The following is a 23,127-nucleotide window of genomic DNA, read 5'->3' as shown; positions in this document are numbered from 1 at the left end:
TGTTTTTTTGTTGTTACTGTATTTTACTCCGTGTGCTCAGTTGGCCGTTTCGTTTCCTATAGTGCAGCATACTGGCAATTAAAATTTGGCCCCTCTCAATAAACCACATACAGCTGCACCTTCCTCTCGATTTAAAGGGCCTGGACACTGGGGAAATATATATTCTCGTGTAAATTTAAGAAAAATAATTCTGCGAGAGAACATGCAGGTGATGGGTTTAACAGAGAAAGAGACGGAGGGCAAGAAGACCTGGAAAAAGATGATCCGTTGTAGCAACACTTAACGGGCGCAGTCGAAATAAGAGGAAGAATTCCAATCATTAAGCTACATCAGATGGAACTGAATGTCGTTGTCGTTATTGTAAATGTTATTCGGGCCGAGCATCTGAAATGGCCGTGAAATCTATGGATCGTGCATACCTGTCTCTGTCACGGATACTTTAACGCCATCTATCGGCCATTAATAATATCGAAAGTAAAGCGCGACAGAGAAGTGTCTATTGGAGACTCTCTATCAGCACACGTTCAGTTACAAACAAGCTTTAATTATCGACCCCGAGGTTCCTCGAAATGGCCACGTTTTTTGGGGAAACTGTAACTTTGTCCTCCCGAGCTGTGGACGAGGAAGATGAGGAGGAAGGAGAGGATGAAAACGAGGAAGACCGCGAAATAAAGCGAGAACTCGAAAAGAAAAGGTATAACATGAGTCGGCACATCTCATTGCTTTTCCTACTCGATAACACAATTCTCTTTACCACCGTCTGTGCTCGATTTAGACGGGTCACGTTTTTAAACGATAGCCAAATATCTTTCGCTTGTATTTTTATCGATGTAATGTGGCTTAACTACATTGTATCCAACACGTGAGCACGTCCACCACACGCCAACCTAAAATCTAGTTCGTTTTTCTGGCAGCCCTTGGACTGCTTACCAGTAAAAGTTCTGGTTAGTCCTTGAGGTTTTAACGGTTCGTTACGAGACATCCACTACAGTAAACTTCTGCTAGATTTTTTTTTTTGTTTTGTTTTGTTTTGTGTTCCCGGCGATTGAATTCTGGGGAAAAAGCGCACAGGTGCTTATAAAAGAGGTCCGTGCAGAAACAAGGGCAGCAGGGATATTAGACCGGGATCGAAACTCAACTTCAGTCATGTTTGAAGAGCATGACCAAATAACACACTTTATACAAAATATCCGTCCATTCTGCTTTGTAGTAATGTGATGCTCTGCTTACGGACATGAAATATAAACTTTGCGGAGCCTATTAGTAGAGTTGTTCAAATTCAGATCTTCATGCACTTGTTCAAATATATGTATGGAAAAGTGCTTCATGGTTAAGAGAATTATTAAAATTCAAAACTCGCATATTTAAATACGAGGTACAGAGGTCCGAAGCCTGTCTTGACAGATTTCGGATATATATATATATATATATACACACCGCATTGACTGCTGTTCCTGTTTGCGGCTCTGCGCCATATTGTAGCTATCCAGGGGTCTCATTTATGAAGCTTTAAGTGGATTCCAGCAAGAAAACATGCACACGCCAAAAAATCCGATGTATAAACTGGCGTACACATATTTCCACGCAATATACCGTTATCATTTCCAATCATCATGTAAAACTGTGTACACGATCACGCCTTGAACCCAGCCACCCTGAAACAACCAGACGTAATATGCTAATCAACTCTATACATATGTAATTGCAACCTTCATTTGCTAGTTCTGTGGCAAATGTTGAGTTTTGTTTTTCTTGGGCTTTTTAAGTGCCTGGGGGTGGTTACATGTTTTAAAGAAGGCATTTTTAAATTCCCCAAGGGGAGACATTTCAGAGCAGGATAAAGCCCTGTACAAAGAAGGAATCTACAAAATTTGGCCTGGGTGCAGTGGTGTATATTTGCATATTGTATTAGCTAAAAAGAAAAAGCAAGCAATGTCACAACAATAATAAGTTGTCACACATGCATGCCAGAGAGTCACATTCTGAGCTCACCCAAAGTAGGTGATACCACCCAGGGACAATAGGGGGCACTGTCGCTAACAGACTTGTCTCCTTAGTCCCTCAGAATCTCAAGAAACCGCCCCTTGAGGGCACCATACTGAAAGAAGCCCCACTCCTTTTGCACCGCACCATATAAAGGAAGAGCTATGATGGAGGATGGCATTGCATTTTGATTTGGATCAGGCTTCTGTGCTGATTCAAGCCTGAAACCTAATTTCCTAACGTCCACCTAAGAGGACTATTGTCTGTGTAAAACTGAGCATTAATGTGCTTAGTTTTTGTCGCTTAAATGGAGTTTGAGCAGCTAGTTGAGTTCACTGCAGCTTTAATATGTCAAAGTTGTCTGAAGTTTGTATTCACTGCATTTGTCTTCAAAGTCTTCATGTTGCCACCTGGATCCTTAATTCATCATCATGACCTTAAAGTAGACATTTCGTTTTGATTAAAATACCATCCTATTTTTATCTTTTTACATGTAAATTATTAATAATGATCGTTATTGTACTGTTCATAAGAAAAAGGCTACATTATCGGTAGGATGGAATAAGGAATATATGAATACTAGCCATGTGCGCCCAACTACGTTGCGCGTGTTAAAGTTGTCTGTGAAGGGCTCCCTGTTTAAACGCAGCTGCTTGTCGTGAACTGGGCCCTTCGTTGCACAGCATTATGATTTTTTATAAGGGAAACAAAATTACAAAAGAAAACCCTTGGACATTGATTCAATAGGAACGGCCTACTCGTAATCACTGTCCAAATAGTAATTATGTGGTGGTGTAGGAGCATTTCTGTTTCTGTCCGTTCACAGTCTGTCTCGTTTTCACGACACTATCGTTTCTTCTCACAATGTCTTTTCAACCTTTCTCCGATCTCGCAGGTTGCTTTGTGGCAATCCAAAGAGTAAGGCAATATACACAGAGCAATGGTTATAAATAGGTATCCAGGCTCTTTAAAGCATAAATAGGGATCACTTCACTGACATGTGAGCAAGCCATGGTACAACTGTGAGACACTCAGCACTCGCCGGCTACAACGTAACAATAATAATTTCTGGACCGTGCCGTTATGTTGTCATTCATTTTACCCACTTTCTTTCATTCATATGTTACGTAGGCACGTACCTTTTATCTTCGGCAATCTCATTCTCTAACCAGGCCTCCGGAGCTAACCAGCGTAACACTGTCCACCACCCCTTTCGTTATTCCGGCACATTGTTAACATCCGTGAGTAACAACAACATACTAAACTGGAAGGTGGTCTACGCATGCGTGGAATTCGCAGGACAAACAAAGATCAAGATCTAAATGAAGATCTCTTTAGTTAATTTAAAGCACAGCAATTTGTTTAGTTTGAATGTCTGTATTTTGAGGTGTGACTGGAGTACTACAGTCTTCAGTAGTATAAGCCTGGAGGAGATTCTTAATGCAATGCCTATGTTTTAGCTGTCTCTCTACTGCCATCTAGTGATTCTTCTAATTCATTCGCGGACAAACAAAGATCAAGATCCAAATGAAGATTATACAGTGGTGTGAAAAACTATTTGCCCCCTTCCTGATTTCTTATTCTTTTGCATGTTTGTCACACAAAATGTTTCTGATCATCAAACACATTTAACCATTAGTCAAATATAACACAAGTAAACACAAAATGCAGTTTTTAAATGATGGTTTTTATTATTTAGGGAGAAAAAATCCAAACCTACATGGCCCTGTGTGAAAAGTAATTGCCCCCTGAACCTAATAACTGGTTGGGCCACCCTTAGCAGCAATAACTGCAATCAAGCGGTTGCGATAACTTGCAATGAGTCTTTTACAGCGCTCTGGAGGAATTTTGGCCCACTCATCTTTGCAGAATTGTTGTAATTCAGCTTTATTTGAGGGTTTTCTAGCATGAACCGCCTTTTTAAGGTCATGCCATAGCATCTCAATTGGATTCAGGTCAGGACTTTGACTAGGCCACTCCAAAGTCTTCATTTTGTTTTTCTTCAGCCATTCAGAGGTGGATTTGCTGGTGTGTTTTGGGTCATTGTCCTGTTGCAGCACCCAAGATCGCTTCAGCTTGAGTTGACGAACAGATGGCGGACATTCTCCTTCAGGATTTTTTGGTAGACAGTAGAATTCATGGTTCCATCTATCACAGCAAGCCTTCCAGGTCCTGAAGCAGCAAAACAACCTCAGACCATCACACTACCACCACCATATTTTACTGTTGGTATGATGTTCTTTTTTTGAAATGCTGTGTTCCTTTTACGCCAGATGTAACGGGACATTTGCCTTCCAAAAAGTTCAACTTTTGTCTCATCAGTCCACAAGGTATTTTCCCAAAAGTCTTGGCAATCATTGAGATGTTTCTTAGCAAAATTGAGACGAGCCCTAATGTTCTTTTTGCTTAACAGTGGTTTGCGTCTTGGAAATCTGCCATGAAGGCCGTTTTGCCCAGTCTCTTTCTTATGGTGGAGTCATGAACACTGACCTTAATTGAGGCAAGTGAGGCCTGCAGTTCTTTAGACGTTGTCCTGGGGTCTTTTGTGACCTCTCATATGACTCGTCTCTGCGCTCTTGGGGTAATTTTGGTTGGCCGGCCACTTCTGGGAAGGTTCACCACTGTTCCATATTTTTGCCATTTGTGGATAATGGCTGTCACTGTGGTTCGCTGGAGTCCCAAAGCTTTAGAAATGGCTTTATAACCTTTACCAGACTGATAGATCTCAATTACTTCTGTTCTCATTTGTTCCTGAATTTCTTTGGATCTTGGCATGATGTCTAGCTTTTGAGGTGCTTTTGGTCTACTTCTCTGTGTCAGGCAGCTCCTATTTAAGTGATTTCTTGTTTAAAACAGGTGTGGCAGTAATCAGGCCTGGGGGTGGCTACGGAAATTGAACTCGGGTGTGATACACCACAGTTAGGTTATTTTTAACAAGGGGCAATTACTTTTTCACACAGGGCCATGTAGGTTTGGATTTTTTTTCTCCCTAAATAATAAAAACCATCATTTAAAAACTGCATTTTGTGTTTACTTATGTGTTGTGTTATATTTGACTAATGGTTAAATGTGTTTGATGATCAGAAACATTTTGTGTGACAAACATGCAAAAGAATAAGAAATCAGGAAGGGGGCAAATAGTTTTTCACACCACTGTATATAGAGATGGATGCTGGTGAAAACTTTGAGAGTTGTACTATCAGGAAGGGGTGAAAAATGTTTGTGTTACTTGATTGTGTTTCAATGTTATACAATTCATGTTTTAAATATGAAGATTTTTTCTTTGTTTCTTTATTAGTTTGATAAAGTTTATAATTATGTGGTCTCTGTTCATTGTGTGGGTGAAACACAGGACATTAGGCCATCAGCTGTTGTGAGATGTTCAGTGGCAATTATCAGGAAACTCTCCAACAGGGCAGTCAGGAAGGGGCTTGTTACAACTTTGTGTTTCACTCATGTGCTATTAATACTGAATTTACTTTGAATATCCCTCGTGGCTGCACTTTAGCCTTTGAGAAGCTCACTACCTGTACTCATTGATAGCGACTAAGTACAATCAAAACTTGAACTGCTTCTTTTGAGTTTTGCTGCTCCATTCAGACAGTTTGATGACTCTTGAATATCGTTCACTGCCTAAAAACATTATCTGACTGCCTTTTCTGTCTGTTCTTACTGTACAGTAACACAACACTTCAGTCTGAACATTGACTACTACACCTCAGCTGCATTGTAAAGTCCAGTCTTTGATCCACTTGCTACCATAATGGGTCTCATTGCCACTTGTTTTGAAACCAATGTGATTGATTAATTAGTAGTAGTAGTTGTAGTGTCACGTGTAACGAGTACATGTTCAGAGTGCCATGACAACTCTCAAGGCGAAGTACAAGAATAGATTGTACCACTCACTAAATACAGAACTATCACATAAAAGAATACATAAAAGATGTAATCAAATACATCAAAAACAAAGTATACATTAATTAACAAAACTAGTAAACAACTATATCTGTCCGTCAGCTAATTATAGTATCAATGCCCATTTGTAGAAAAGTAGTCGGACAAGCCAGACACAGTCGGAAAGTTCTGGAGACCTTGGAAAACAAGCATCCTCCCCCAGTTGGTCAAAACACAATATGTCCTTATATCCCCACTGTTTAGTGAAATGATAAACAAGAATGTAGAAAAATGCATAATTTCATTTCAATTAATTGAAAATGCAAATTACATTTAATGTTGGAGCAAACCGTCAACTAATTTTCAGAACTCTATCTTGTAGCATTAATAAGTACCAAAATATTGGAGAATTGTTTATTTCAGTATTGAATATTTTCTATGATTAGAGAAAATAAGTATACTGTATGCTGAAGTGGATCTAGATGGAAGTGGTATTTATCAGTTCGAACCTGATAACAAGCAAAGGCTTAGCTCACAGTTTTTTAAGAACTCAGGAACAGCTCGACAATAAAGTAGTGGTGTATTTAAGTGGCTGAGTCCACTGCTACCACAGGTACCTGCCATTTCCATTGTAACTTGGCTGTTAATTTATTTTTCTAACAGAGAGGTCCACTTGCAGTGGAATGCAGATTTCAGCAGACAGTTTGAAACCTCCAGTGACAAAACCTTGCAAATCTCAGAACTCATCATAGCGGTTGGATATAATGCCTCTGGTAAGTAAAAGCATTAGGAGTGCTTTTTAGAAGATATTTTATATGTTAAAATGCTAATATATGTGTTAAAGAAAGTACTTCAGCTCTGCTGTGATGAATCCTGGGATTGAATCCCAGGTTTGGTCTCTGTAGTTGTGAAGCTTGTACATTCTCAATGTATCCCTGATTTCTTTTTTTTTTTCTTCAGTGTACTGTAAATGTTCTCCTAAATACCAAGGATGTGTAGTGTAGGTTAATTGTTGACTCTAAACTACCCCTGGTTCCCACCTTGCATGGTTCTACATGTGTAGTTACCAGCTTCCTATGAACCTGAAGTAAATCAGCAGGTTTGAAAATGGATGGACAATGCTACAGATAATTAATTATTAATCACTTTGATTTAACCACACTAAAGCAGATGGTCATGTGTGTTTAAATCCTGTCTTATGGCTAGCTGGTGGTAAAAGATAGTGTACATATCAAGGTTTTTCACTTGTAAGGCACTTTCCAATGAACCGTTTGTCTTGGACCCATTTTTAAAGACATGCAGCTATTACATTTTCCATGTACCCGTAGTATATCTGTGCAGCTTGCAAAGAAGGAAATTCATTCATTGAATACATTTGTTTTATTTATGTGCAATGGCTTACTCTGGTTCACATAGTCAGAATTAGGGCTTGATCTAGCAGGCTTGTGATTTTGAGTACTTCGTCCACCCACAGGTAAATGATGTGCATGCAATAATAGTAATTGGCTAAAGTCACTATATTTCTGGTGAAGTATTATTTGAAAAGGATATCATTTGCCACATAGTCTTCAGATTAAATTGGATTACTAAGGTATGAAAATAAATAGATTTCACAAAGAAATCATTTCAACATTTTTAAAAAAATATTTAATATGTAGTTTTAGTAGTTGTAGGTACAGAGTATGCGGACATTCTTAGTTACATGTGTGGTCAACAAGCTCCATGTTGCCACTTTAATCCTTTTTCTATACTGCTTGAGTCTATAAAAAATAAATCATAACAAATCACATTCCTAGATCATTTTTACATGTTGGGTCAAAATCTAGCTCACAGAACCTAACTGTTAATAGTACCAGTGTTGTTAGTTGAAGTATTTTTTTTTTCATTTGTTTGAACTGAATGAGTCTTGCTTGTCTTCTTGAAATATATTAGTTTATAAAAGGTACATTGCGTTCATGTAATGAATTGCCTTGTCCCTGTCATAACAGTAGGTTGTCCTCTCTGTTCACTCCTGGTCCTGGTGACTTGCTGCCATTTTGATGTCATTTCTTGTTAATTTACATCCTTATTTACTCAGATGACTTGCCTTATAGTCCCAGAAATTAATGGGATTTAAGAGCTATAACTCTGTTTGAAATTCAGAAAGTAATGTTTTGGTGCACATAGGTTTGTTCATTTTGTACATTTTTGTAATTCATTTTAGTTCATTTGCTATATAAAAACTTTAGGTTCATTTATTTAATCATCAGTCAGTTTGCAATGAAGCACAAGTAAAAAGGAAGCTAAAAGTTAACTTGTCATCTTGTAGGCATTTCTTTATAAAGGAGGTGCTGTTTTTAATTTTAACAGATTTAATTTTAATTTAACATTTAATTTCAAAAGGTAGAACATTACAATGGAATACTGCTCACTCCAATGAACAATAAAAACACAGCCGATACAACAGTTTACATCAAAATCAAGCCAGAGAAAACAAGAGAAACATAGAGGTACAAAGGAAAAAACAAAACAAGTTTTAATCCCCACACAGAGGAAAGACAAAAGCAAGGCAGACACAAGGTGAAAAAAAATCTAACTTTTTAAAATTTAATAGCGCAAGAAAGTCAATCACAGGCCCGTCATGCCTATCAAAATTTATATTAATGAATTCTTGCCTTTTTTTTAAAAAGGTCTGGTCATTTCCTATCATTATTTCTCTAGTTTAACATATAAGAGAATGTTGCTTATCCATGGAGTTATAAAAGATGAGTTGGGATTCTTCAAGTTAAGCAAGATAAGTCTTCATGCTAGTAATGTGCTATAGGATGTTACTATCCGTTTCTCCCAATGCACTTTTATCCCTTCTTGAAGTACTGTACACCCAATATAGGTGGATTAGGAGTGATTGTAACACCAAGGCTGTATGAGAAGTACGTAAAGATTTTTATCCAGAATTATGTTACTTTAGATAGATAGATAGATACTTTATTAATCCCAAGTGTATTCCCAAAACATATGGCCTAGTGATGCTGGAACCAGATGGCAACACTTGCAGGTTTGGTCTTGCCCTGGGCACATTTTAGATAAATGCAGTAATGTTATTGATGCATGACTGAGTTCCAGTCATATTTTGAGATGCTATTTAAAAGGTCCCAAGAAGGTACTCTTTTAATAAATGATTTCATTGGAAAAAGCACAAGGGGTGGCCACTTTGCCACTCTGATTTTTCTCCCATATCTCAAAGACATGTTGTTGGGTTCCTTAGTCATTCTAAAGTGGCTCCATATGTGTGTGTGAGAATGAGACCCATACTGGATTAGTGCTTCATCAGCCAGGCTATTCCTTTTCCTGCAGCAGATGTTGCTGGATAGACTCTGGCTTCTTATGACTTTTATTAATGTTTGAGAGTGTTATGTAATGTGTTCTGAGAGGCATTCGAAGGAAAAAAATAAAACTATGCAACCGAGAATTCGTAATCTTCTCTAGTTCACAAAACATTAACTGAATATTCTAAAAAGTGATTTATATAATGATAGGAGTTCTGACCCCAATGAGTGATATTTGAAATGGCAACAAAGACTAGAACAAATTCCAAGACAGATTAATGTATGGCACGATTATGAAAAAGTAACTTGAACATCAAAAATACAGGGTATCTCATTTATTACATTTGTCCTTCTTTTATATTAATCATACTTTTCAGTTTCATGGCACCTGTCTTGTCAGCATTGGGTACAATGCAGAAACCAGCTGTGGATGAATGCCAGTCCATTACAGTCACGTTTATAATGTGTGAATTCAGAGTTATCAATTAACCAAACAAGTCTTTGAGTCATGGGAAGAAAACTGGAACAAGTTCAATTTAGACATTAACTGAATGCAGGTCTCTGGAGCTGTGTGGCAGTAGTGTAAACTGTCATGCCTTTTACGCTAAAACACCTTTGGAAAACCCATTAAAGCATTTATCATTCAAATCTTTAGATATTATAGTGTTCTAAGAATTTTGCATGTGCAAACTATAAGAACAAGTTCAGATGATACATACATTTATAAAGAAAAAGACAAGCTGAAACTCTGTAAAGGTTGCTTTAATGCTGTTAATGTTACAAGTAACACATGGCCTGTATGTACTATGGGCTGTGAGTTATATGTTTATAATTAACAGTTAAAAATGCCAGTGATGATTGACCAATACATTTTTTTGCTCTTTAAAAGTAACTAAAAAAAGGTCATAAAAGTATTTGTGTCTGTCTCTAAAATCCATCCATCCATTATCCAACTTGCTATATCCTAACTACAGGGTCACGGGGGGTCTGCTGGAGCCAATCCCAGCCAAACAGGGTGCAAGGTAGGAAACAAACCCCGGGCAGGGTGCCAGCCCACCACAGGGCACACACACCAAGCACATACACTAGGGACAATTTAGGATCGGCAGTGCACCTAACCTGCATGTCTTTAGACTGTGGGAGGAAACCGGAGCATGTAGAAGGAAAATTTTTATATTAACATAGATAATAGCAAATTAACATATAAAGCCATAAAAAGTAATTAAAAGCTTCTAAAATATTAAGATTAAGCATAAATTAGAATGTTAAGCAAATAAGATAGGTCTAGCAAATAGTTAACTAAAAATCAGTTATATTGCATTATTTTTTAGGCTTACAGTAAAATTTCCAGAGTAAGAAAAGAACAGCAAATTGATACACCGAGACCAGTTTTGGACAGGATAAGAGTGTGATTCAAGACTAGGAAGCGATAACACAGAGAAGATGCCTCTGAAAGGCTCGTATCAAAAAGCAGCTGGGCTGATGAATCAGCAGAAAGGCAACAAAAGGCTTTTGCTGTAAGCAGGGTCACGCTGACATAATGCATGAACAGAAAATCTTAGTAAATTCAGGCATTAGCAAAAATACTATAAGAATATTAGCAATTAACTTTAGTGTAGAAATTAAGACAAATCAAGCATGCCAAGCAATGATTAAATGAAAGCACATACTATACTTCTTTTTTATTAAAAGCTTAAGCTTCAGGTCACTATTATAAAAAGTCTGGAAGGTTTAAGAAAGAAAATGAGAGGAAACCCATATATGGAATTGAAGCCTTGGCCAGTTAGAGAAAATGGGAACAGCATAGAAAAATAACAGATTCCACGAGGGGGCCAGTGATAGGAAAATAAGGAGATGATAAGGGTTCCCATGGAAACTCAAGGTTCGGCCGGACAGGAATAGAAGGGAGTCAGAGAAGATGGGCAAGAGAGCTCATTCGAGCGAGGTCAGAAAAGATAGGAAATGATATAAGAAAAGCCCAAAGATGGTAAGAGGAAGCCATCCACCCAGTCTTAGACCAATCAAAATAAGCTGAACAGACACCAAGAGGAATAATGGACAGTAAAACCAGGTGCAGAATGAGCTAATTGAATGAGGTAAAAATGATAAAAAATTGTTATAAAAACTTCAATTGCTGTAATGTTCGGCGCTCAGCTCAATTTGGCTGTATTGGGTTGAGTCCTTGTTATTTTTTGTGTTGATTTATTGCAATAAAGCCTTAACACTCTGTCTGTCTATCTCGAGTCCTAATAGCCTTAATTTTTAGGTAAAAAGCCTTCTGATGATGAATTTTTCGCCACGACAAGTACCCGAAGGATACTCATGCAGACACGGGGGAGAACATGTCAACTCTAATAAATTTCACATATTGTTTCTTGTTTTCAAATGGCACAACATAATTCAATTAATAAATATACAGTAGATGTTTTTAAAGGAAGTTTTTGAATTCATTTTGGTAAAACTGAATGTTCATTTCAACAAAAGTGATAATTGGTTTAGTTGTTTTGGTTTTGTTTCTTGTACTTGTTAATTATTATTAACATAAATGGTTGTTTGTTTTACAGGATTTCTATCAGCATTTGCATTGTCTTCAGGAAACTGGGAGACCGCGGGTAACATTTCTCTGTGGAATGAAAAGAGCAGATTTTCTAGAGAGACCAGTCTGGAGCATCCAGGTGAACCTTCCTGCATTTTCTACAGAAAGGATGAAAATCCAGAGGTATGTTTTCTTAACTACAAAACAGTGAGAAGTCAAGCACAATGACACCTTTTATTGGCTAACTAAAAAGATTACAATATGCAAGCTTTCGAGGCAACTCGGGCCCCTCCTTCAGGCAAGATGTAATGCAGAAACTGGAGTTCCCTGTGTTTATATAGACACCAGGACAAGTAACAACATTGGGAAACCTTTAAGTGAGACATCTTAAATGTAAAAAAATAATAGACATGTGCAGGCTAAGATTCATTTAGCAAAAGAGGAGAACAATGTATGGTCAAGATCTTTGGATAAGATAACTGTGCAACAAAGTCTTTTGAAGTTTCTGATGAGTTTTTCCATACAATGTAGATATGTAGTCAAGTTGTCTGTGTCAGTCTGAGAGATGCAAACAATCCTCATACCTGGCCATAAAACTCATGTCTCTATTCAAACCATGAAATGAATGTGTTCAGTTTTAGCAAGAGTTTGACTTCCCATTCTTTTCTCTCTTGCTGTGTTCTGAAGTTGCCCATAAGCACTGTGACTTTAAAGTCCCTCTCACAGTGTCCATGGCTGTTGAAGTGGGACACTACAGGAACATCTGTGCTACCATGCTTGATATGGAACCTATGTAAATTCATTCTTTGGTGGAGTGTTTGTCCTGTTTCTCCCACATAGAGTGCAGTGTCAAGACATTTCATACAGATAATTAGGTAGACCACATTAGATGATCTGCAGGAAAATGATCCCTTTATGTGATGCTCTAGTCGGCAGTGTGGTATAACTACACAGTCTGTATTATAAATGTGAGCACAGGTTTTACATCTTTAATGTAGGCAGGGAGATGTGCCATTTTGTGTCGGTTCACTTTGGGAGCTTCGGACAATTAGTTGCTGCAGGTTTGGTGGTTGTCTGTATGGCAGGTTGGGATGTTCAAGAAATACATTTTTCACTGTTTGGTCATTGTTTAGCATTGGCTGAAGTTCTTTTATAATTTTTCGAATTCTTCAAGATGTGGGCTGTAGGTGACAACAAGGGGGATGCGTTTCTTGTCTTTGTTTTTATATTGATGAAGGTTGTCTCTGGGTATTGCAGTAGCTCTTCTTATTTGAGTGTTTATTGTTTTGGGGGTATAACATTGTCTGATGAAATCTTGTCTAAGCTCCTGCAGTTGTTGATCCTGGTCTGTCGGGTCTGAGCAAATACAATTGTATCGTATTGCTTGGATGAAAATGATTGAGCAACTTATATGCTTGGGGTAAAAGCTATCACTTCTCAGATAGGTACGTCTGTCTGATGGTTTCTGAAAACAGAAGTTGCAAGGGTGCTGTCTTTCAATTGAACGGTGGTGTCAAGGAATATTACTTCTGTTTTTGAGTAATTCAGCTTCAGCTTTATGTTGGGGTGAAAAGAATTATAATCATTATGGAAATGGAGGTGGTCCTTCTCACTGGCAGTCCAAATTATGAAGATGTCATCTGTGTAACGGAGATACAACATTGGATTTAAGACACATCTTGACATAAAATCTTCCTCAAATTTTGCCATAAATAGGTTTGCATAGTGAGGTGCAAACCGATGGTCCCCATTTGTTGTAAGTAGAAATCTTGTCCAAAAGAGAATAAATTATGTGTCAGAGTGAATTTTATCATTTGTATAACTGACTTTGTGGGTAAGTCATGTTGTTTGAGGTACGTTTCACATGCCAATATGCCATCATCATGGGGGATGTTTGTGTAAACTACAAGACAGAAAAAACTAACTACAAGATAGAAAAGACAGAAAAAATAAATGACAGAAATAAATGTTTTGAAGAATGGTCAGTAATAGTAAATATCCGGTGAAAGCTGATTACTAGTGCAGGTTCTTACATAATGGAGTATTGGACACAGGTCAGTTTGATGACTTTATGCAAGCTAAGAATTAAATGACCTGGGGTAAAATTCTTTGCAAGTGTAGCTGAATGATATTGAATGTTACAGATGACAGGAGAAACGGTTTGAACTGAAGTATGTATTCACAAAGAATGAGTTTTTCATTTTTATTCTTTTCCTTTGTTTTCCTTTCTTATTGTATTGTATTTTAAGAAAACAGGTTATTTCAAAAGACACATGCAAAAATTAATTGTTACCCTCCAATTGCTGTCTTATACTACAAATTCTCTCTCTGCCTCTGTCTCACAGTTCCTTCATCATCCCTGCTCTGTTCTAGTTGCCCACTCACTCTGTGAGTTCTGAATTCAGGTGCCTTATGCTCTGTGCCAGGTCATCTCTGACCAAGCCCCAGAATAGCCTTTGACAGTGGGCTACAATTCCAATTAGTGATTCTCTTTGCCCTAACACCCCAGAATGATATGTAGACATTAAAAGGCAGGATCTCTAAGACAGATGTTAAGCTGCCTAGTCTGTGTTCTGAACATCAGCTGTGAACTATCAGCTTCTACCTGTTGGTCTAGATGCATTTTAGTTACGGCTTTCCATAACCTCTCATTCCTACTTATAGTGTCAGGTATGTTTAAGTGCTAATTTTTAACACCCGGTCCAGATTCCTATATGGCATGATTACTTCTTTTCCCATCTTAGTGACTTTTGAAGCTTTACTTTGAGGCATCCATCTTATTGACTAGTTCTGTCACTTCCTAGTTATCCAAACACAGAGAATGTTGGTCTTTGGCTTTATTTCTCTCTTCCTCTTTCTTATTAAAAGTTAAGGAGACTCGAATCTGCATTGTGTTCAAAATAAAATATTAGTGGTTCAGAGTCTGTATCACCACTGCACATCCTGTTTTAATGTTAAAGATCTGATAATAATGTTGTAATGATGCATGTCTTTTTCTGCTTTTGCAGGTTTTGATCTGCCAGTGCACATGCTATGTAGCTGAGGACCAATTGTTCCAATGGGCTGACAAGGAAAGAAATGCAACTTGTTAAAATTACTTTAATTCTTCTTTTTTTTTCTATAATGTAAAATGATCTTTTGCATTTACAGGTTTTGGGCAGCATTGAAAAAAGAAGTTTAAAAGTGACAATATTGTCAGATTGTCCTGTAGCTAATTACAGATCTCCAGAGTACATCTCGGCCATTCCAGTTCCTTTTTTAAAAGCACTGAAGACAAGGACATATAATGAAAATCTTTGTTGTTCTTCTCTTGAACAGCCTAATGTTGTTTCTGGAATTCCTGCAGCAGGTAAAAAGCAAAATGACACCAGTGCTCTTGAGGCCAGTTGATGGGCTTTGGGCCAGTAGCAATAGATTTATAATTTAATGTTTGGGCCTGTCCTCTACTGCCTTTGTGTGCGGCTTTGCAAAGATGTTGTTTTATTATTATCAGTCAAAATTCAGCTTTTTATTTGAAAGAGTGCTCTTTGCCGTCATTTCATCATTTTTTTTTATTGCCATAGGTTGAAATTATTTTCAGCAAAACTCACTTTTTGTGAAACACGTTATTCTTTTTACATAATTTTATTCAAGTTGTCCTCACTGTCTGGGTTATATTTTGCAATCAATTTTTTATCTACTTTAATCTAACCGATTTCCTTCAAAATTTGCATGCATGCTGATCTCCAGTGACCAATGCAATATTTCATCAGTTTTGACCCATGATCTGTATGAGAATTACATCAAATTTAAATCTCTAATTTTCTTATACTTTTAGTGATTGCACACACACACACATACACATATATATATATATATATATATATATATATATATATATATATATATATATATATATATATATATATATATAACTTTTAGCATCACTTTTTCCACATTTTGTTATGTTACAGCCTTATTCCAAAATGGATTAAATTCATTTTTTTCCTCAGAATTCTACACACAACACCCCATAATGAAAACGTGAAAAAAGTTTACCTGAGGTTTTTGCAAATTTATTAAAAATAAAAAAACTGAGAAATGACATGTGCATAAGTATTCACAGCCTTTGCTCAATACTTTGTCGATGCACCTTTGGCAGCAATTACAGCCTCAAGTCTTTTTGAATATGATGCCACAAGCTTGGCACACCTGTCCTTGGCTAGTTTCGCCCATTCCTCTTTGCAGCACCTTTCAACATCCATCAGGTTGGATGGGAAGCGTCAGTGCACAGCCATTTTAAGATCTCTCCAGAGATGTTCAATTGGATTCAAGTCTGGGCTCTGGCTGGGCCGCTCAAGGACATTTACAGAGTTGTCCTCCTTTGATATCTTGGCTGTGTGCTTAGGGTCGTTGTCCTGCTGAAAGATGAACCATTGCCCCAGTCTGAGGTCAAGAGCGCTCTGGAGCAGGTTTTCATCCAGGATATCTCTGTACATTGCTGCGGTCATCTTTCCCTTTATCCTGACTAGTCTTCCAGTTCCTGCTGCTAAAAAACATCCCCACAGCATGATGCTGCCACCACCATGCTTCACTGTAGGGATGGTATTGGCTTGGTGATGAGCGATGCCTGGTTTCCTCCAAACTTGACGCCTGGCATTCACACCAAAGACTTCAATCTTTGTCTCATCGGACCAGAGAATTTTGTTTCTTATGGTCTGAGAGTCCTTCAGGTGCCTTTTCGCAAACTCCAGGTGGGCTGCCATGTGCCTTTTACTGAGGTGTGGCTTCCATCTGGCCACTCTACCATACAGGCCTGATTGGCGTATTGCGCCGGAGACGGTTGTCCTTCTGGAAGGTTCTCCTCTCTCCACAGAAGACCTCTGGAGCTCTGACAGAGTGACCATCGGGTTCTTGGTCACCTCCCTGACTAAAGCCTTTCTCCCCCGATCGCTCAGTTTAGATGGCCGGCCAGCTGTAGGAAGAGTCCTGGTGGTTTTGAACTTCTTCCACTTGTGGATGATGGAGGCCACTGTGCTCATTGGTACCTTCAAAGCAGCAGACATTTTTCTGTAACCTTCCCCAGATTTGTGCCTCGAGACAATCCAGTCTCGGAGGTCTACAAACAATTCCTTTGACTTCATGCTTGGTTTGTGCTCTGACATGAACTGTCAACTGTGGGACCTTATATAGACAGGTGTGTGCCTTTCCAAATCAGGTCCAATCCACTGAATTTACCACAGGTGGACTCCAATTAAGCTGCGGAAACATCTCAAGGATGATCAGGGGAAACGGGATGCACCTGAGCTCAATTTTGAGCTTCACGGCAAAGGCTGTGAATACTTACGTACATGTGCTTTCTCAGTGTATTTATTTTTAATAAATTTGCAAAAACCTCAAGTAAACTTTTTCATGTTGTCATTATGGGGTGTTGTGTGTAGAATTCTGAGGAAAAAAATGAATTTAATCCATTTTAGAATAAGGCTGTAACATAACAAAATGTGGAAAAAGTAATGCGCTGTGAATACTTTCCGAATACACTGTATGTATGAAAAATTAGTGGTGTTGGTCAAGTGTTCAAGACCAATGTAGACTAATTTAAAAAAATCATTTTGATTAACTGATATCAAATTTTGTCAAATTACTTCAATATGACAGTTAAACAGCAGTGGTTAAGTGGTTAGCATGCTGGATGTTCAATGAAATGGTCAAGGGTTCGAACCAAATGCACACAAACTTTCTTTTATTTTTTTTAACAATTTTTCATCATTTGTTTACAAATTTGGCAAAATACTCTTTTCAGTGATTTGGCAATATTGGCTCAGTGGATAAAGTGATGGGTTCCTCTAAGAAAGATTGAAGGTTCAATTCTCCAATAGACAAACACACATTTCCAGTACTTCACACGTGCAAGGTTTCACCATGGTTAGGATTTTCTGAAATGAGAAACGACCAAGAATGAACATTAAGGGTCACTTTAAGATCTTAAGTTTGATTCCACTCTGTCATTGCTGTTGTTTCTGTCAAATGACCGTCCCACCCATGTCAAGGTTTTTGTAACATGCTGAGGACAGTGTGGCATTAGAGTGGCTAAAAAATAATACTTAAAAAAAAACATTTTATTCAAAAATGCACTAAAAAGTAAAAAAAAAAATTTTTTTTCTTGTTCTAAGATTTTCGTTAAAGTGAAATTTTAATGCAGCTTAACTATAGGAATGAAAATGACACCTCATGTAAAACTTGATTAGTATGTAGGATAATGGTAAACCTATTCTGAAAACTTGTGCAGAGTATTTCTTTTGACGTAAGCAATGGTCAGTGCCTGATGCCAAGCTATAAGGAAAATGAATGCCTGAAATGTTTGGGTACTGTGTTTATTTTGTAATCATTACAGCCGTAAACTGGATAAAACCACTGTACACTCTAGGTAACTTTTTTTGATGTTTAACCTTCTGCCCCTTTATGTTGATATTTGTTGACTCCAGACTTTAAAGAGTTAATAAATGGTGTCTTTTTTTCTAACACCAACAGAAGTATTCCATAACATATTTCTCATTAGAGATGCTTTCTGCTGTTCCTGAATGAATGTAGGAATTGGCTTGGCAAATGTAGAGAAAATATTTCACCAAACCACAGTTTCTAATATGTCATTACTTTATCATGAGGAATAATAGAGGTATTTAAGCTTAAAAAGCTATTTGATGTGAAAAAAATCACACAAAATAATCTGTAATAAACTAATAAACATTTATCTTAGAGTTGTTGCTTTTGGCCTTGTCAAAAAGTTTTAAAAACCATATTGTCATGCTTGGGTGTGAGCAGCACTGCCACTGCACAGACCCAACAGTCTTTTTGTTTGCTTCCCTGGCCTAGTTACTGTCTGTGAGTAATATGTATGTTGTATTGATGTCTGTGTTGGTTTATCTCTACATTCTGTAGTTTTTCCCAGTCATCTCAAAAGTATTCAGGTTAGGTTAATTGTTAAAGCTTAAGAAACTCCATGTGAGTGTGGTGGTATGTGTGAGGGGACTGGGACAGTTCTTACACTGTGCTGGGGATCAACATAGACCTCCTTTAACATTAAAAAAATAGTCTTAGATGAAAATTAAACTCACAAATGAAAGCAAATCTGTCAGAAAATCCAAAGGTCTTTCTGTTCCTCAATTCTTACACTGTTTGCCATGGACAGATGACTTAAATTCTTTATTATATCACTCTTTCTCTGACTCACTCTTCAAAAATATGTGTATTATGTAAAATGTTGCAGTTATATATGAATTATTTTTATTAGATAAATGCATGAACACATTTCTTTTATGTATTTTTGGTTTTATAAAATTATAAATTAAATTAATCACATTTATTAAAACATGAACACATCATGAACTACAGGTGATTGTTTAACATTGTTTTCAAGTTTTTGCTTGGACAGCAACATGATACAGCTTAAATGGAAATTCTTAATCTGTGTTTTTTTTTTCTTTGTCTTTCAGTTCTCAGTTATTGTCAGGTCCATCAGATTCCTGCCGTCCTGTATCAGTGTTACACAGATGTTGTTAAACTAGACTCTGTTACAGTTGAAACTTATAAGTCTACTCTCAGTTGCAGCAGTCTTAGAAAATTAATAAAGGTAATGTGAAGAAAAGTTCAATAACAAGAATAAGTGGGTACCATACAAATTAAGTATGTGTTGCATTTTTCAAATATACCCATGCAGAAATCAAAATCACCTAATAATGCTTTGAATCACCCATGCGGCCAGGATAGGTTGAGTGCACAGTGATATCAATTTTATGAAATTTTGTGTTAAGAAAGTAAAACGGTTCATATACTGTTGATCAGGGAATTGGGGGAAAAACACTATGTTATCAAAATGCTTAATTTTTAGGTAAGTTGCAAATATTGCAAATCCAACTGCATATACATAATTTAGTTATCTTACTTATCAAACTGTTGTTTATCCATACATTACTCTGTAGATGAGGATGTTGTTAGACTGGGAAACTCATCTCTTGCTTGCAAAAAGGTAGCAGACAGGAAGAAAATCATTTAGTGTAATTTTTTAGTGACAAGTATTCTCCCATTCTAGAAAAATTAGTACATCCAATTCATCCAAGCATATATCACTTCTAGAGCCAAACAATAGGGCCAGCTGACTTCCTATATACAGTGGGATGCAAAAGTTTGGGCAACCTTGTTAATAGTCATTATTTTCCTGTATAAATCGTTGGTTGTTACGATAAAAATGTCAGTTAAATATATCATATAGGAGACACACACAGTGATATTTGAGAAGTGAAATGAAGTTTATTGGATTTACAGAAAGTGTGCAATAATTGTTCAAACAAAATCAGGCAGGTGCATAAATTTGGGCACCGTTGTCATTTTATTGATTCCAAAACTTTTAGAACTTATTATTTAACTCAAATTGGCTTGGTAAGCTCAGTGACCCCTGACCTACATACACAGGTGAATCCTATAATGAGAAAGAGTATTTAAGGGGTCAATTGTAAGTTTCCTCCTCCTTTAATTTTCTCTGAAGAGTAGCAACATGGGGGTCACAAAACAACTCTCAAATGACCTGAAGACAAAGATTGTTCACCATCATGGTTTAGGGAAGGATACAGAAAGCTGTCCCAGAGATTTAAGCTGTCTGTTTCCACAGTTAGGAACATATTGAGGAAATGGAAGACCACAGGCTCAGTTCAAGTTAAGGCTCAAGTGGCAGACCAAGAAAGATTTCGGATAGACAGAAGCTTAACGAATGGTGAGAACAGTCAGAGTCAACCCACAGACCAGCACCAAAGACCTACAACATCATCTTGCAGCAGATGGAGTCACTGTGCATCGCTCAACCATTCGCACTTTACACAAGGAGATGCTGTATGCAGAGTGATGCAGAGGAAGCCTTTTCTCCCCCACAGCACAAACAGAGCCGCTTGAGGTATGCTCAAGCACATTTGGACAAGCCAGCTTCATTTTGGAATAAGGTGCTGTGGACTGATGAAACTAAAATTGAGTTATTTGGGCATAACAAGGGCGTTATGCATGGAGGAAAAAGAACACAGCATTCCAAGAAAACACCTGCTACCTACAGTAAAATATGGTGGTGGTTCCATCATGCTGTGGGCTGTGTGGCCAGTGCAGGGACTGGGAATCTTGTCAAAGTTGAGGGACGCATGGATTCCACTCAGTATCAGCAGATTCTGGAGACCAATGTCCAGGAATCAGTGACAAAGCTGAAGCTGCGCCGGGCTGGATCTTTCAACAAGACAACGACCAAACACTGCTCAAAATCCACTAAGGCATTCATGCAGAGGAACAAGTACAACGTTCTGAATGGCCATCTCAGTCCCCAGACCTGAATATAATTGAAAATCCGTAGTGTGAGTTAAAGAGAGCTGTCCATGCTCGGAAGCCATCAAACCTGAATGAACTAGAGATGTTTTGTAAAGAGGAATGGTCCAAAATACCTTCAACCACAATCCAGACTCTCATTGGAACCTACAGGAAGCGTTTAGAGGCTGTAATTTCTGCAAAAGGCGGATCTACTAAATATTGATTTCATTTCTTTTTGTGGTGCCCAAATTTATGCACCTGCCTGATTTTGTTTGAACAATTATTGCACACTTTCTGTAAATCCAATAAACTTCATTTCACTTCTCAAATATCACTGTGTGTGTCTCCTATATGATATATTTAACTGACATTTTTATCGTAACAACCAACGATTTATACAGGAAAATAATGACTATTAACAAGGTTGCCCAAACTTTTGCATCCCACTGTATATCTACTGAGCATATGTTGCTTTAGAAATAAAGTAAAAAAAAGTTTTCTTTGTAAATATTAGAAATGGTTAAAAAGATTACCTTATGATTAGATCCCTAGGAAAATTAAGTTTAATTAATTGAAACTATTTCTGATGCTACTAGAATAGACCTTGGCTCCATGATACCATCAAAACTGAATTTAATAACTTTAGCAGACACTGATGAACAATGTGCCCCTGTAATATTTTACTTAAATGGTAATTTAGTAACATTTTCTTATGTGATTCTCATGCTGAATTCAGAATACAGTAATGAGTTTTTTGTAATTTTCTTTTTATCTCATTTTTATAGCCCTGCACTGCCTTGAGTATGGAAATCTTGAAGAAGTTGACAGAAGATAATGAAACACAAAGCAACCTGTACACATAAGTTAAAACTCCTCTTAACCTATATACATTATTATTTTTTATGAATGTTATTTTATTATTGTGAAGTTAAAGGACATTTTCATTTTTTTTAACAAATATAAGGATTTTGAACTGATGTGGAACATACAATGCCATGCTTGGATGATAAAATAAAAATAAAAACAATTGTATGATATATTTGGATCTACAGAATGACTTTGTATTACAATTTAGGAATCTTGTTTTGGACTAAATAAACATTTACACTCTTAAAAATACTGGAGAAAATATAGAAAGAGAATTTTAAAAGGTTTTTTTTATACAGTTTGCATTATAGAATATTGATGCTATGCTAAACAATAATGTGTTCAAATGTAGCTCTCAGTACAGAAAGGATCCCGTGCTGTGCGCTAAGGAGTTGCTGGCATTATTGCACCTAAATTATGAACATAAAATTGAACAGCTATTATTCTACTTATGTATAGCTGAAGAGTTGCAAGTATAACTTTAAAAAAAAAAAAGTAATTATGTGAATAAAAACATTTGTTTACACCAATATCAACTAAGTAAAACACACAAAGAATTGGCACTTTAGAGGTTTTTCTCCAAAATACTGGAATTTAAAGCATACAGACCTACCATTGCTATGTCCTAAATGTTATGGTGCCCTAAAATGACAGGACCTTGTTGTCGTTTCTACATGGTGTGACCAAAATGTATGCAAAGCCTTAAATGAAAGTCTGCAGTGGGCACTTTAACCATGTCTGAATTGTTTGATGTCTAATTGTAAACTGTGGAGCACAAAGAAAATTGTGCCTTTGATTCTAACAACATCCTCATCTGCATATTATGGAGGGCACTGTATATACACAAACACACACAGAAGTAAACAATTTGTAACTGTGTATGTATAATTATGTACTCGTGCAAAAACTTTACCTTCAAAATTACTTTTTATGCCAGTCCTTGAAACAATTTCTGTTTACCACTAAATACAGAGAAACCTTGTATTTTTTGTGCTACACACATCATCTCCTGCCTTCTGTTGCAGTTGCTCCACAGAAGTTTAATGTGTTTGTGTATTTTGTTGTTGCTTTTTTTTTTTTTTTTTTTGCATTTTATGTTTGGAATAAACTAAGTATGTATGTATGTATAGTTTGATTCCAGCTTCTTCTGGTGCTGGGTTACAGAGGTGCGGACAATGTCTTCCTTGGCGTTCCTGGGCCCTAAGACTGGGCACCTCCAGAACA

At 37.2% G+C, this 23,127-nt stretch overlaps 1 protein-coding gene across 1 annotated transcript; it reads left to right on the top strand.

Annotated features, from left to right (window-relative positions):
• Positions 1-391: 391 nt before the first annotated feature.
• psmg1 (proteasome (prosome, macropain) assembly chaperone 1) lies at positions 392-22,266 on the top strand. Its single transcript, XM_039744471.1, has 7 exons — positions 392-694; positions 6,541-6,650; positions 11,747-11,901; positions 14,727-14,789; positions 14,869-15,067; positions 19,191-19,327; positions 21,822-22,266. The coding sequence occupies exons 1-7, from the start codon at positions 570-572 to the stop codon at positions 21,897-21,899; spliced, it is 867 nt and encodes a 288-aa protein (XP_039600405.1). The 5' UTR covers positions 392-569; the 3' UTR covers positions 21,900-22,266.
• The last annotated feature ends 861 nt before the right edge of the window (positions 22,267-23,127 follow it).

Source organism: Polypterus senegalus, chromosome 2 (genome assembly GCF_016835505.1).
Source record: "Polypterus senegalus isolate Bchr_013 chromosome 2, ASM1683550v1, whole genome shotgun sequence".
NCBI lineage: Eukaryota > Metazoa > Chordata > Cladistia > Polypteriformes > Polypteridae > Polypterus > Polypterus senegalus.
This window is presented reverse-complemented; position numbering and strand designations above follow the sequence as displayed.